The sequence below is a fragment of the Aspergillus chevalieri genome, chromosome 8 (assembly GCF_016861735.1).
Source record: "Aspergillus chevalieri M1 DNA, chromosome 8, nearly complete sequence".
Taxonomy (NCBI): Eukaryota; Fungi; Ascomycota; class Eurotiomycetes; order Eurotiales; family Aspergillaceae; genus Aspergillus; species Aspergillus chevalieri.
The window spans coordinates 1,612,766-1,627,181 of NC_057369.1; the positions used below are offsets into that span (position 1 = coordinate 1,612,766).

The 14,416-nt window shown below is 49.3% G+C and overlaps 5 protein-coding genes across 5 annotated transcripts; 1 reads left to right on the forward strand and 4 right to left on the reverse strand.

Moving 5' to 3' along the window:
- Positions 1-916: 916 nt before the first annotated feature.
- On the forward strand, positions 917-2,872 carry ACHE_80543S (ATP-binding protein; the record flags this gene model as incomplete). The annotated part of the gene is made up of 3 exons (XM_043283925.1): positions 917-935; positions 990-2,473; positions 2,537-2,872. The coding sequence occupies 3 exons, from the start codon at positions 917-919 to the stop codon at positions 2,870-2,872; spliced, it is 1,839 nt and encodes a 612-aa protein (XP_043141156.1).
- A 2,158-nt stretch (positions 2,873-5,030) lies between these two features.
- ACHE_80544A (putative plasma membrane antiporter) lies at positions 5,031-7,071 on the reverse strand (the record flags this gene model as incomplete). The annotated part of the gene is made up of 8 exons (XM_043283926.1): positions 5,031-5,347; positions 5,395-5,496; positions 5,546-5,915; positions 5,977-6,435; positions 6,500-6,673; positions 6,730-6,836; positions 6,886-6,954; positions 7,017-7,071. The coding sequence occupies 8 exons, from the start codon at positions 7,069-7,071 to the stop codon at positions 5,031-5,033; spliced, it is 1,653 nt and encodes a 550-aa protein (XP_043141157.1).
- Positions 7,072-7,667: 596 nt separating this feature from the next.
- PEX11 (PEX11 family protein) lies at positions 7,668-8,504 on the reverse strand (the record flags this gene model as incomplete). Its single annotated transcript, XM_043283927.1, has 3 exons — positions 7,668-7,830; positions 7,888-8,365; positions 8,438-8,504. The coding sequence occupies 3 exons, from the start codon at positions 8,502-8,504 to the stop codon at positions 7,668-7,670; spliced, it is 708 nt and encodes a 235-aa protein (XP_043141158.1).
- Positions 8,505-9,728: 1,224 nt separating this feature from the next.
- ACHE_80546A (putative MFS phospholipid transporter (Git1)) lies at positions 9,729-11,473 on the reverse strand (the record flags this gene model as incomplete). The annotated part of the gene is made up of 6 exons (XM_043283928.1): positions 9,729-9,851; positions 9,900-10,170; positions 10,222-10,532; positions 10,578-10,596; positions 10,644-11,242; positions 11,300-11,473. 6 exons carry the CDS (start codon positions 11,471-11,473, stop codon positions 9,729-9,731), a joined length of 1,497 nt encoding a protein of 498 aa, XP_043141159.1.
- Positions 11,474-12,112: 639 nt separating this feature from the next.
- On the reverse strand, positions 12,113-14,116 carry ACHE_80547A (putative alanine aminotransferase; the record flags this gene model as incomplete). The annotated part of the gene is made up of 3 exons (XM_043283929.1): positions 12,113-12,367; positions 12,419-13,677; positions 14,020-14,116. The coding sequence occupies 3 exons, from the start codon at positions 14,114-14,116 to the stop codon at positions 12,113-12,115; spliced, it is 1,611 nt and encodes a 536-aa protein (XP_043141160.1).
- Between the last annotated feature and the right edge of the window lie 300 nt (positions 14,117-14,416).

Sequence of the window (14,416 nt, forward strand, 5' to 3'; positions counted from 1 at the left end):
ATTGACATCGTCAATTCTCATTTTTCCCTCGATGCAAAGGGGCGCTTCGACAATCAGTGTGCCTTGTCCGGACCTCACTTACTCCTCTATGGCTTATAATCTGGGTGAATCAAGGATGTATCGGTAAGATATATCATAGTAAGTGAAATATCTTGACACTTATAGCCTTTTCATAATTTCAGACTTGCAAGGTTCGCAGGGTGGACGATGTCGGAGCTCGACCTGAGAGATTCAAAGGTGTGCTCTCAACAAAACTGTGAATAGATACTGTGATCTAGAGATACGTTGATCAGGCTGAACTGATCTGGAAAAAGCATGCTGCTATCTACCTTTATCACATTGTGAGATTGATCTGAAAGGAAATACATTCACAGCCTGACTGAGGGGCAAGTGCAGTTGCACTCTTTGCCTTGTCTGTGGAAGAACTGACACAGGGTAGCTTAGTCGCAGAGGCAACACGCCGACAACCAACTGGAGGGCAAAGAACGCAAATGCAAGATGAACTGTATCTTTGTTTGAGGCACATAGGAAATCCTGTGAGTCATAATTCTGGGTCAATGACGGGCTTCACAAAAGAAATAATAAGCATGGAAGATAGAATGTCGAGGCAATTGACGCTGTACACGTATCGCAATGACGCTGAAGCCTAGATAGTTGATGCAAGGCTAGGTTTGAACCTGGGCTAGCGGCGATCTCTTGCTTACTTTGTACCATTTTGGGCTCGTATTGAGGCTCTAGACATAGCACCACTATGCAGATCATCAAGCGGATATGCCATGAGCCTCATTTGTGACTCATGGTGTATTGCCCGGGCAAAGTACGAGGTGTAATGGCAAAACATATAAACGGAGGATAGATATTTTGATCTCACTAGGATATTTCAGGATATTTCTTGTTTAACACATAACTGCTGAAAATGGGAGATATCTCTACCGGTAAGCTATTCGACTTCAAAGCAGCATCTACACACTAGCTAATGTCTCTTTCAGAGGGAAAGTCAGAGTCTGTCCAGTTCGCCCCGACAGGCTCCATCTGCCAAGTTCACAACCTATACCAAACCAAGCCCGATTCGAGAGGTCGGTCCTCATGGACAAAAGAATACCCCGACGATCTCGTACAGCCTGCCGAGAATGAAGAATCAGGCCAGTATGTGCTGGTTGCACGGAATGTCAAGTGTTATGATGGACGCAAATCCCTCCAGGTCAAGTCGATCGTGGTGCAAAGTCAACCACTCAAGACGTTCCTGGACGACGTGATGAAGGGATATCCCGGCATTACAATGAAGCTTGATCGTGTCGAGTTCAACCGACCGTTTAAACCATTCGTTCACCGGTGGGAACGTTTTGTGGAAGCGAGGAACAACGAGCAGGACATGACAACCAGGAGTCATGTTGACTTGCTTTACAGGGTACTAGATGAGGAGCTTCGCGATGTTATATCTTCTAGGAATAACCTTGTTGCAAACGGTGTGATATCTCATGATCTCCTCTGGACTATCTTCGAGCCGGGTGACTTTGTTTTCAGCGTTGTGGACGGTCGCAAGCGCGCCTTCTCGTTTGAATCGGGCGATATAAACCCCAAGAACGGGAAGTTTGAAATGGAGGGAAAATACATTGACTTCGATGGAGAGGACTTCGGCTACGTGACACACAGCATGTCGGTGCCTGCTTACGAGGGAACGTCAGCTATCGCAGCGCTGCCAGCGTTCCCTTTGGTTTATCACAGCGACCACGCCACCATCCGGAGACAACTGACGGCACGTGGAAAGCTCTGGCAGGATCACCGGGGATACCATTACAAGCAGTATGAGGGCATTGCCAAGACTTACTTCTGCAGTCGAGAGATGAAACTCAGCATCAAAAGCCGCATTGTCATCGACACGAAAGCATACACTACTTTTAACCCGAACGATGAGATATACCTTGATTCTGACGTATCAGACGAGCTTTCCGATGATCAGCGAATGATTTCAACCCCCATAATTCGTGGCTACGCCCTGAAGGAGAAAAGGTGGCTGGAGTTCTACATTGACGGCGTGCAAGACATTAAATGGGACGCCCGGGCATTTGACTCCTTGGTACTGCCCCATGCACAGCAAGATCTCAAACAGCTGATTCTTGCTTTTGCTGATGCCCACTCTGAGCACCTCGATGGCTTTGATGATATCATTCAAGGAAAAGGCCGCGGTGTTATTATGCTTCTCAGCGGGCCACCTGGAGTGGGCAAGACTCTTACGGCAGAGAGCGTTGCAGAGGTGATGAAAGTACCTCTTTACGTGCTCAGCGCAGGTGATCTTGGAACGAGCGCCTCAAGGGTCGAGGCGAGCTTGAAAGACATTCTTTCCATCGTTCCGAGATGGAATGCTGTTCTCTTGCTTGACGAGGCTGATGTCTTCATGGAAGCCCGTAATTCAACTGATCTGGAACGGAACGAGCTCGTGTCCATCTTCCTGAGAATGCTGGAATATTACGAGGTAAGCAACTATACCGCCCCCCCCCAACCCGGAAACGACCAACACCATTAACACATTCTTTAGGGATTTCTCTTCCTTACGAGCAACCGTGCGGAGAATATCGACCCTGCCTTCGAGTCCCGCATCCATGTGTCCCTACGCTATCCGGAGCTCAACACAGCATCGAGACGGCAAATCTGGACGCAATTCCTTGGTGATGCGTATATCGGAGGCTTCTCAAGCCAAGAGCTTGACCAGATGGCCGAGGTGGCACTTAATGGAAGACAGATCAAAAACGTGCTCAGGACTGCCCACCTTTTGGCGAGGAAGCAGGAGGCGAAGCTCGGTTTCTCACACGTCCAGACGATTCTAACTTTGAGGGGATCTGGCTCGGGGTCTACAGGAGACAGTTGGATGTAACGGGTCATCTACTTAGGTATTATCATAGACCGGAAGCATACAACACCGTTCTTTACTATTCCACCGTGTGTAAATTTGGTAAGATGTAGTTAAGTTCCTGGGTCTTCACTCGGTTCGGGCCGGGATGACTCAGGATTGCCTAATCAGTGAGTTTTAGACAGTCTGGATGACTACACCTTAGTGCTTTGTACAGAGGCGACTTGATATCACTTCATTCCCAGTAAATGTATACACACGTACCACCGAGAATATACTAGTAAGCAACACCATAAGCAACCAACCAATCACACACAACCAAATCAAATCCTGACTCACCCATAAGCGGGGTCACGATAACAATTTCCCTTCCTCAAATCTAACATCTTCTCTCCAAATACTCCTATCAACGAATTTATTTACATACCAGAACTATAATTCCACCAAGGTACCCAAGATCTGTATGTGGGTTGCGATCTACTAATCTACTACCCGAGACCATCAACTAACTTCGACTCCATGTATAGATTACCATGCCCGCCCACAACAGCTGCCCCTCCTGCGGTGCCGGTATCCCCGGCGAGACCAAGACTTGCAACTCGTGTGGAAAGGTGTGTTTTATGGTAACATGGCTATCTACCTGCCGAAGTATGCTGATGAGATAGACCTGTCCTGTTTGAGAGAACTCGAGGTGGCTAGCGGAGGATGTAGACGATGATACGAGAGATGAGATATGATAGATGAGATGCGACGAGATGAGAAGAGACGAGAATGAGATAATGACAGAAAGTGATTCTTGATATCAGTTTCATGTCCGGGTAACACAAGAAGAGTAACACAGTAACTGTTATATCCCGTACCAACCCCGGCACGTTTGATCGACGATGACTCGATCCTCTCACAACATGTGTCCTACACTCTCTTCCCGATTATAATCGCCGTGCCGTGTATTCCGTTCCGACTTTGCCGTTAAACGGTGGTTATAATTATAGTCATAGTAATCGCTCGATTAACCAGGGCTGCCCCACCAACCATCAAAAATATGCGATTATATGTACGTAGATGCCGCAAGGACATAAACATAAACGTTTACTAATACATCGGAAGCAAAAAAATGGAGCATCTCAGGTATTTATTTGATACATCTCTTCTGTTGCCCGCTTCCAACCTATGCTGACGTTGGAATAAGCCCGGAAGTTAGAAACGGCCAATTAGCCAGGCATATATACTCAGTCTTACATAAAGAAACTTCACTTGCCCCAGTTAAATGTCCAACTCTTCATTAACACGAGGATATCAACACAAGAGGCCCAATAGCGATATCAGCGGCAAAGTTTGTTTATACCCAAGGGCATTAGTTAGGGCAAGCAAGCAACGGTCAAAGCAAACATCAGCTTCCATCATGCATAACCACCGCATAAGTGCATATCTTCGGACTCTTAAACCGGACTAGATGGAAATAAAAGCATTGGATGCATTCTGCATGGCGCGATGTATAGCCGCTCGTCTGCAGAGTTTCGGTTTCAACTGGAATGAAGACTTGGAATGTTCAGATATATAGAGCCATATCTGCTGGCCTTCTAAGTGATATTTTTAGGCCCAGGAATATTTAGCGACACCGCGCAAAATGACACAAGTTGTTAGTCCACAAAATCCAGAAAATGCAAAGGAAACTTGGAAGCCCAGGTTAACTCATTCTAATCGAACACATAGAGACTCGCAATCGGCTACAGCACCCCGGCAGCCTATGAAAAATACGGCAAAGACATATGGGACCTGTACTATTCCCTTTATCCCCATATTATACCATACAGAACTTCCACCGTCTAACGGCACCAGAGTAGAAACCAAATTCGGTGAACTAGGAATCGAGGAATTCGGACCATTTCGTTCAGCGCAGAGCTATCCCCCTGTTCAATTTGTTGGGTATGTCCATCATTCCCAGCCCAGCCATGGATCTTTTGTTTCATTGCGTGCTGATGTGGTCAGGCTCGAGGTACCGTATGACGTCTCGTTATATAATCTGAGGAGTGTTAAGCTGGGAGACGGTATTTGGACTGATTTCTCGGTTGTGGATGAGTATTCGGAGGAATGAATGGGTGTTTTTTTTTTTTTTTGGTGTTTTTGTTATTGTTGAATCTAACGGATGTATACATAAATATTTTTGTTGCAGGGGTTGAGCTTATTTGATCGATGATAACTCAACCTCAACCCTCTCACAAACAATTGACCCCGTGTCATCTCGTGCCGTATCCCGCGTATTACCTTCCAAATATGATGCTTCTGACACCCTTGAGAACTGGTTGTTCACAATAATCGACTGTCGCTGCCTATCCAGTAGTACACTGTTATTTGGTAGCGGCTCGTTCTCAGACAAGAGATGGATTTCCACAGGATGGTCGCGGACAGGCTGTACTTTGAATATCTTATAGAAGATATTGAGGACAGGGACGGAGAGACCGTGGACGATTATTGAGGACAGAACGAGCCAGTATACCACTATATCAAGTGTGAGTCTCTTGTCGTGATCTGCAAGGTGCACATACCAGGCCTCATTACAGCTGTCAAACGGTTAATCTCGTTATCACTCTCCCCGGGTCTCGGAAAAAGTCGACGAGCATACTCAACGTATGAAATCGCCCCGATTCCTACATTGTCAACAAAACCGATGCTGAACAGATAGGTAGGAATGCATACCAATAGGCCCAAACCACCCCAGAAACAACCCCTCCCTCCAATCCCTACAGATCCCCCTTCCCAAAAACTTATACCCCAGCATCATCGCCGGAACCCTCCGAAACAACATCACCATCACCCCAAGTCCTACCAGTCTGCTCACTGTCAGCCCTGAAGACTGGGGCATGTGGAATTGGTCCCATGGCATGGCGGCGCCCAGGAATAGAAAGGTAGCGAAGTTGAGGAGTGTCTCGAGGGTTGTGTTGAAGGAGTCATGGCGGGACTGGATTTCGGCACGATACGCGCCGTTCCAGTTCAATGTACAACCGGCCATGAAGCAAGCAAGGGTTTCGTCGGAGCCGATGCAGCCGCAAAGACCGGTTAACATGAGCTACGCATCACTTAGCACGCTGCATATCGACCTCAGAAAAGGGAGGGGGAAGCAGACATACACCCATTGCAACAGGAACCAACATAAACCCCTCCTGATCAATCCACCTCCTCACCCCAAACCCAACTCCCCACCTACACAAAATCCCAACAAACCCACCCACCAGACCCCCCAGCAAAATCATATACCCAACCCCTTCCAAAACCCAATGCCCAAGTGCCACAAGCCCCCCGCCCCCAAACCGCCCCTTCCCCACACTATCCAAGTACGCCGGCACCCCGCGCTCCAGATCGAATTGCTCCAGACTAAACGCGTTCGCCGGTGTCTCTGCGTACCGTAGTAACGACACAGCTAGTAACAAGAATGGGAAGCCGAAACCGTCGTTTAGGCCGGCTTCCGCGGAGATGAATTCGCGTAAGCCGCGGCGGACGTAGGTATCGGAGAAGGGGCCTTTGGCGATGGATTGGCTGAGAAGGGGGTCTGTGCAGGTTATGCAGGAAGATATTATTAGGGAGGAGAGCTGGTCTTTGATCAACACACTTTGTCTGCGGCTTTACCCAAGGGAGGGGAAGTAGTGAACATACGAATGAGATATCGGGGACCATGAGCATAATGCATCCTGCACTCACGAGCCACGAAATCATCATGAGCGGAAGTAAACAAATGAGTAACTCTAGTAGGCGTTCTTTAATATATCGCTTCGGTAGCTCGTAGCCTACCTTGACTAGTTGGATGCCGATGACGAGGCGGGATAAGCCCTGCCAGCAATAGACATCAGCTCATGGAGCCAAGAGAGGAGATGAGGAAAACATACATAGGCAATCTCGCTTGTTCCGGTAGTTTTGTCATAGCTCCACTCATTCACACGGAGGAATCGAGCACCGAGGGGTCCGAAAGCGATTCCGGTGATGAAGGCGGGTACTGCGGGTATTAGGGCTGGAAATTTGAGATTGTGGTAGACGCATCTTACAAGTCTCGCCTAGATACCATCGTTGTTTGATTTTGAGGGATAGGAATCCGAAGAGGAGGATGTAGATTCCTGTTTGTGTTTGCTAACTGTTAGTCCAGCTTGTGGGGTAAAAAGAATGGAGAGGAAGGTACCCGAGAAAGTGAGGACGATGTTTAGGTCAGTCACATCGAGGACTGGATGGAGCATCCTTTTCTTTCTTACTTCCAAGGAAACAGTAATCGATCAATCCGTTGAACGCCTCCGTTGGGTTGGATACAACACGTCTAGACCTCGACTAAACAAACAAAACAAGAACGAAGCATGTTGGTCATAATGCAATAAGACATATTCTTCAAGATGAAAAGACCAACAATGCCTGATCGCTTATCTCCCCCTGTCTTCTATAATTACTACATGTTGTACCAGGTGCTTGCTTTTGATACCTCCCTTGCAGGAAACATATCGATCCTTGTCAATTGGCCTAGACGAATGCCAGTTGGGCTAGGTTATCCGGAGGTGCCGATAAGGGCGCATGCTTAGTGTATACATTCCTTTTGCAGGCAGGTGGGCTGAGCTTATTTTATTTGGGATTCTGACGCCTCAAGAGTAGGACCTCGGTGCAAGTATGCATAAAAGATTGAGCTACGAAAATATTGAAAACACAAGGGGAATATATTGCTAGACGATAAAGATACAGGTACTCGTAAAGATAACAGCAGTAAACAGGGAAATACCAACAAAACCACGGTATATAGAAATAGCAAACAACCCACTCAGCACGGTGCCAAAACCATCTGGATCGCTCATGCAGTCTTGCGCCACTGGGACTGCAAACCAATCAAACTGGAGATGGTACCACCAATACCAACGATACCGTCGTCTAGATCCATGTACTTGAGGGCGGAGACGGGCGCGGCCAAATCGCAAACGTCCGAAACGAGCTGAGTGCGAGCGGTCGAGCGCTCCCTGCAATCATAAACATTAGCAAATACCTCAACGCAGCCAAAGAAACAGGGGACGCACTTCTCAATCTTCTTCGCCTCAACAACACCCTCACCCTCCTTCCGATCAACCGTCTTCTCCTTCTCTTGCAACCTCCACAACGAGTACACACTCGACACAGCACTGAAAATCAACCCCACCATCCAGCACCGGTACGCATTCTCCTGCAAATTCTTCGCATAGCTCAACTTCTTGATCCCCATCGTGTCCACGACCCCAATCGTGTCCAGCGTCAGGTATCCTGCATAGCCCAGCTGGCGACCGATGGCCAGGTAGCGCAGCACCGGGTCGATGGGGGCCTTGTTATCAGCTGCGATGGCGGCGGCTTTCAGATGCTCGAGAAACTTGCCGATGCGGATGATCTTGCGGGTGGTGCCGAATTGCTTCTTGATGGCGTTGAAGGGCTCGATGGCGGATTGCGGGCGGTTCGTGCGCAGGAGGTACCAGGCGTAGAAGCGCGAGAAATATTGCAGGGTCCGCATAATCTTGTCACGACCGACTGGTGTTTGTGTTCTACGTTAGTATTCTTTGTATGCTATGGCAAGACGAGCTTCCGGTTGTCCAGACGTACCGGTGGTCGCGACAAAGCGCAAGTAATGCGCCAGCGCAGGGTGGTAGACAACAGCGTCTGCGACCATTTTGGTGGATTATTATTGTGAATATATTATCTTGTCTTGTCTTGTATAGAAGAAGTGTTGTATCCTCCTGGAGGACGGTTTGGGTAGCGGATGTCGGATTCCGGGAAAGTCACGAGAGGGGTTACTCGACCGAGAGCGACGCAACGAAGCGCGAAGGAGCGAACAGACCAGCTGGAGTAAAGTTAAAAGAGATTAAAAATATTTCCAAAGGTAAAGGAGAGGACGGAGGGAAGAAAGTAGATAAGTAGGAGATCAAGGACGGGGGTCACGGAGAAGGGAATGTTCGTCGGTAATTGACAGCGCCGGGGACTGAAGACGAAACCTCGGCTCAATGAGGAGAGGCGTAACCTCCGAGATTTCCCTGACGGAGGGTTTTCTACATGTTGAATGGCAAATCATGTGATGATCTTCTTTCTCTCTTTTCTGTACTTGTTTGTTATTGTCTACATATTGTTTATCTCGCGGTCTGGTTTCTGTTTAGATGCTCTATCTATGGGGTATGGAGCTACAACTCATCTGTTGCCGTCATACTTCGGACAATTCAGACAATTCATCTTGCATTCCAACGCTAGACAGGTACAATACCCGCGGGCCATTGCCCTGTCAAGGCCGACCATTAAACAATCACCCTGCGCGGATTCGAGTCATGACATTGCTCATTTTGCAGAGACCCAGATCATTACGGTGATAGATCAGGTTTCAGTCATCCCGACATGACGCTCTACTGTAGCGGGGAGGTAGCACAGATAATACGGCATGATATGACGCCTCATGGTCTAGGGTGACGCGAACAAGCTTTATACATTCGCTGTATTTTGCATTTAGCTTTGTATAGAATTCTGGCCCATTACACTCATATATTAAGTACACTCGGGGCAAAGTATTGACAATGGTATAGCAAGGGCACACACGCCGGTCAGACCATGGGAACGAGATCAGCGCAGTATGTGTCAGTGGGTTTCCCCCTTTTCTTTTCTGTTGTTCTCTCGCGCATTCGGGCATTCAAGATTTGGTTGTTGCGTGGGGGTGTTCCATAACTTTCATCAGTCGTGGATGTGGGCATGGGGGGCTTGTTTTCTCTGTTTGAACGTCCTCCGCAATTTGTCGCTCATTGTTGATGAATGTCGCAAGGGCCGTATCAGAGGATCCAAGAACCGGGAAAGCGCTGAGGGCTGAATCTGGGCTAGTAGACGGGGATATCCAAAAATACAAAAAGGGCGCTGTTCACTGCTCCGGGGGGTTAGTTATCGTTGTCGTTGTTTGCTCCGCGTTACCCATGGTGGCAGTATCATAGCCGTTAGCTTCGAGGAATGCGCGGAATTTCTGGTCCTCTTCGGTGATAGTGTCCTGCCATTGTCAGCCAGACCTTACCAGGGAAGAGACACGTGGAAATACCTGTCCAATCTTCGGAAAGAGGAAGAAGGCGACGACGGCACTGAAAATGCACAGTGCACTCGATACAAAGAAAGGATCCTGACCAGATCGAACCTCGTTCGGAGCGTTCTTCTGTATAATCGGGATGACATACGTGCCTACAAAAGCACCAATCTTGCCCGCAGCTGCGGCGATACCGTAGTACTGACCACGAATAGCAGTTGCGCTGCTCTTTGCCGCGCAAAGTCCGATATTGTCTCCGGGGCCTAGTTCTCCAAGCGAAACGAAGATACTGTCCAATTTAGTCAATCTCACCCCCATGTGAAGGCGTGACAGCTCTTACCCGTAGACGACCACAAAACCCGCAACATTCTTGGGCGTCGCAAGATACTCATAGCATCCAGACATGACGAAGCCAATAATCCCCTGAAGACCAACTCCAAGAACTAAGGTACTGCGCGGGCCCAACCAGTCGCTGACAAAGGCACCGCCAAATGAACCAGGAAGGTAGAAGAGGTAGATCACAGTGCTCAGACCAAACGACTTCCACAGTGGCGCGTTGTCTCCCAGGATAATGGACACCCATTTCGACGAGTAAATGCTGAAGGAGTAGGTTGAAAAGTCGTACACGAACCAGACGAGGGATATGATAGTCTAAGCAGTTAGCTTGCAACGTACACTTGCGCGAAGGATCCATACCAAACGCCACCAATAGAACCTAAAACGGTCAGCAAACCTACCCATCAACACCAAGGAGGCACTTACTTGATAATTAACCAAATCGGAAACTTGCGCATACGCTCGCGATTAAACTCCTCGGGCTCATTCAATTTCAACCGCAAGTAAAACAAACTCAACGGCGGAATCACACCCAAACCCAATGCAACCCTCCACGCCGCACGCAGATGATCCTCCGTGAAAATCAACACCAGAATCATCGGCACAAACGCCGCAAGCACAAACCCCATATCGATCTGAAAGTTCGTGAAGATGATAAACCACCGATTGCGATGCCCTTTTTTCAGCTCTCCCGTGCTCTCCGCCGCAGCCACAGAGCCAGCCGGATACTCGCCGCCGATACCAACGCCCAAGAAGAATCGGTAGGCTGTAAGCGCTGCGAAAAGGCCGTATTGACTGCCGTGGTAACCGTAAGCGCCTGCGGAGAGGGCGCCGAAAACGATAAGGATGATGGTAGAAATCATTAGGGCCCATTTGCGCGACCAGTGGTCGGCCATGTAGCCAAAAGCGAGTTGGCCCAGGACCGTACCGGCGAAGGCGATGGAGGAGACGTTTTGGCTAGCGGGGGATTTGGTGTAGGTGTCTGGGTAGATTTGGCCGAGCATGGTGTTGACTTGACCGATCACCTGCGCACGTTAGATTAGCCAATTAACGAAATTTTCGGCTGTGACAGTAGGACATACACCATTGAGATAGCCATCTGAGAAAAGACCAGCACCGCAGGCAATGGTTGGCCAGCTGCGCTCCCAGCGACTCTTCTGGGTATTTTCCAGCGGAGGCGCATCGTCGATAGCTCCTCCCTCCAGTTCAGGAGCCTTGAGCGTGGATTCTTCTGGCTTGACTTCTGTCTTTTCCATGTTACGATTGTCCATACCTCACCAGTATCCGGGGGTCAACAGAAGCGGAAAGAGACAGCGTGGGGGAGGGGAACAAAAGCAACAAAGAAGTCAGAAAGAGAGAATTCGGAGATTTAAGAGATCACATTCCCGGAAAAAAGAAAAAGAAAAAAAGGCTAAGGCCGAATCCAATCGAAACTAAGAAATCCTTCGCTATCAAACCGTTCTTAGAGTCGGATATCTCCGACCAAGACTATAGTGAATGTCACGCTAAGCTTTCCGCGCCGAGAACGCAGTGGGATGCCATGTTGCAGTGAAGATAAACCAAGCTATCATTGCCATGCAGTTCATACACTTGAATCACTATGCACATGAATCAGTCGATCCCTGTCACTCGGGATACCGGTTTATCCAAGAAAACTATCATCGTAAACCTAACCATTCTCCATGTCGAACCCCCATCCGCAAGCAGATCTTGAAGGGGCTCTACAGTCCTCTTCATCACTCAGATCCGACAAGGTAAAGGTAGTCAGTGTACAAAATATTCATCATAAATCATATCATTGCTATGCAGCTTCATAGGCTCATCCAACATCAATATATCTATGCGCATGAATAAATCAAAAGAGGCACCGCCCGTCGTCTAATTTCCCCCTCCATCTACTTATATTTGGCCATGAACTTGTTGTGGAACTCCACAATCCGCTCAACCCAGTCGGTACCAGGCGCAAGGAATGTGGTCCGGAAGTGTAGCGTGTTCTCCTTCTGACCGAATCCAGATCCAGGGACAACGCAGACTCCGGTGGCTTCGAGCAAGCGCATGCAGTAGAACTCATCGGCAGCGCGGCCCTCTTCAGCGGCAGCCTCGATGGCCTTGGTAGGAAGCGTGATTGTGGGGAAGAGGTACATGGCACCCTATCGATTTGTTAATATTGCATTGAAAATAATACAGAGGAGGAAGCTTACCTGAGGCTCCTGGCATTCAACACCCTCCATCTGTCGGAAAGCATCATACAGAGCAAGCGCACGCTTGTGCAGTCCGTCCCGGATGCCATTGTACTCCTTCTGGTACAGCTCGTAGCTGGGATCACCCTTCTTAGGCGGGTTCACCATTAGCTCGAGTAGACACTGTCCGACAACCGGCGGGCAGAGCATGATACTGACGAACTTGTAGATCTGCGCAGCAACCAAGGGGTCGAATCCGACCAGCTCAAAGTAGCCACCACGCTGACCGCATTCGCCAACCATACCCTTGGAGACACTGTGAAGGGAAGCCAGTTCCACGTCATTATATTTCTTAGGCTCCTCCTGCTGGAGCTGGCGGAGGCGCTTCTTGAACGAGGTGAATTCGCCAGCGAAAACGTTGGTTTGGTAAACTTCGTCCGCAATCACCACCAGATTCTCCTCTGCAGCGAGCTCGAGAACGTTCTTGACGTCCTCCGGGCTCAACGAAGCACCCGTGGGGTTGCCTGGGTTGATGACGACAATGGCACGAACGTTGATGCCAGCGGACTTGGCCTGCATCACAGACTCGCGAATAGCCTTGACATTGGTGCCCCAAGCCTGCTCCTCTTCCAAGAGGTAGGGGACGCAGTGCGCATTTAACAGAGACAGTGTGGCAGTGTAGAGAGGGTATTGCGGGATAGGGACGAGCACACCAGCGTCAGGGCCATTGCAGATCACGTTAAGAAGCGTGTTGACACCAGACGAAGCACCAGCGCTGCAGTAGAGGTCCTGAGGGTTCGCGGGGAATCCATCACGCTCCTCAATGAACTTAGCGATACTATCCCGAACAATAGGGGCACCCTGACTGTGACTGTATGCGCCCACGCTCTGCACATCCTTCAAAAGAGTATGAGCGCGATCGATGACATCCTGCTCGTAGCCGAACGACTTCTTAAGCGCCTCCGGGTTCTCCAACAACGACGGGTTCTCGACCAAACTGAGCACTTGACGGAAGAAGGTTATGGGCTTCTGATCCAGCTGCTGCGGGTTGCCAATGTTCGCGAAGATGACGCTGTCGAAGGGCAACGACTTGTCTCCCTGTGCCAGTCTCACGCGCAACTCCTCGGCCTTGACAGCCAGCTCACCACGGACGGCATACTTGGCTTCTCTCACATGAGGGTTGATGTTGTCGAGGTCGAGATTGCGAGTACGAGGAACGGTCGTCGAGAGGGTTTGACGGGCGGTATATTGCACGGTTGTTTGAGCCATGATGCGCGACGCTAGGCGAGTCAAGAGGAGTCAGTAATAGCTTCTTCGATGAAATGGCGGTTCGCTCTGGAAATCAATAATTCATTTGCATAGATATAACGGTACACAACAGAAGTTTTACGGAAAGAGTCATAAACCACGCAGAGATAAAACAATACAACCCGTACTATACCCCCTACCCCAGTGTCACGAGATCGGGAACAACCGTAAGGGTACCTCGGGGAAGGACGATTGGCACCCGGCGCTCTGTTAATGACGGCTCAGGCACCCAATCACACCAAATTCCGACAGGATGCTCATCGGGGAAGAGGAACCAAAACGGAAACCGCCAAATTTGGGAAATCAGAACATACTGGACAAGGCTATCGGCCGGGAGACGCCCTGGAGAATTGGGCGTCGCAGCAGCGGACTTGCCCGCATGCTGGACACGAGTCTCATTTGCCAGACCATGAGGGAAATAATGAAACAATTAGAAGGCGGAGATCAGTTGACTATGACGGTCGTCCTCGTCCGGTCAGCCGCGCGTCGATGGTCTGGACTGCTCATGCGAGTGACTGCGCTCTGTTGTTGTCCGTCGAGCTTTTGTCCGCACGCTTCGTCGATCACATGATGGTTATCGGGATCATGTGACTTTCCCGTAGATCACATTTACGTAGTCGGTCAATACCCGGTATTTCCAGGCTCAGTTCATCGGAATAGCAGTTGCTTTAAATATACCAAAGCAAAAGGCGCAGAACCAAGCTCTTGTTG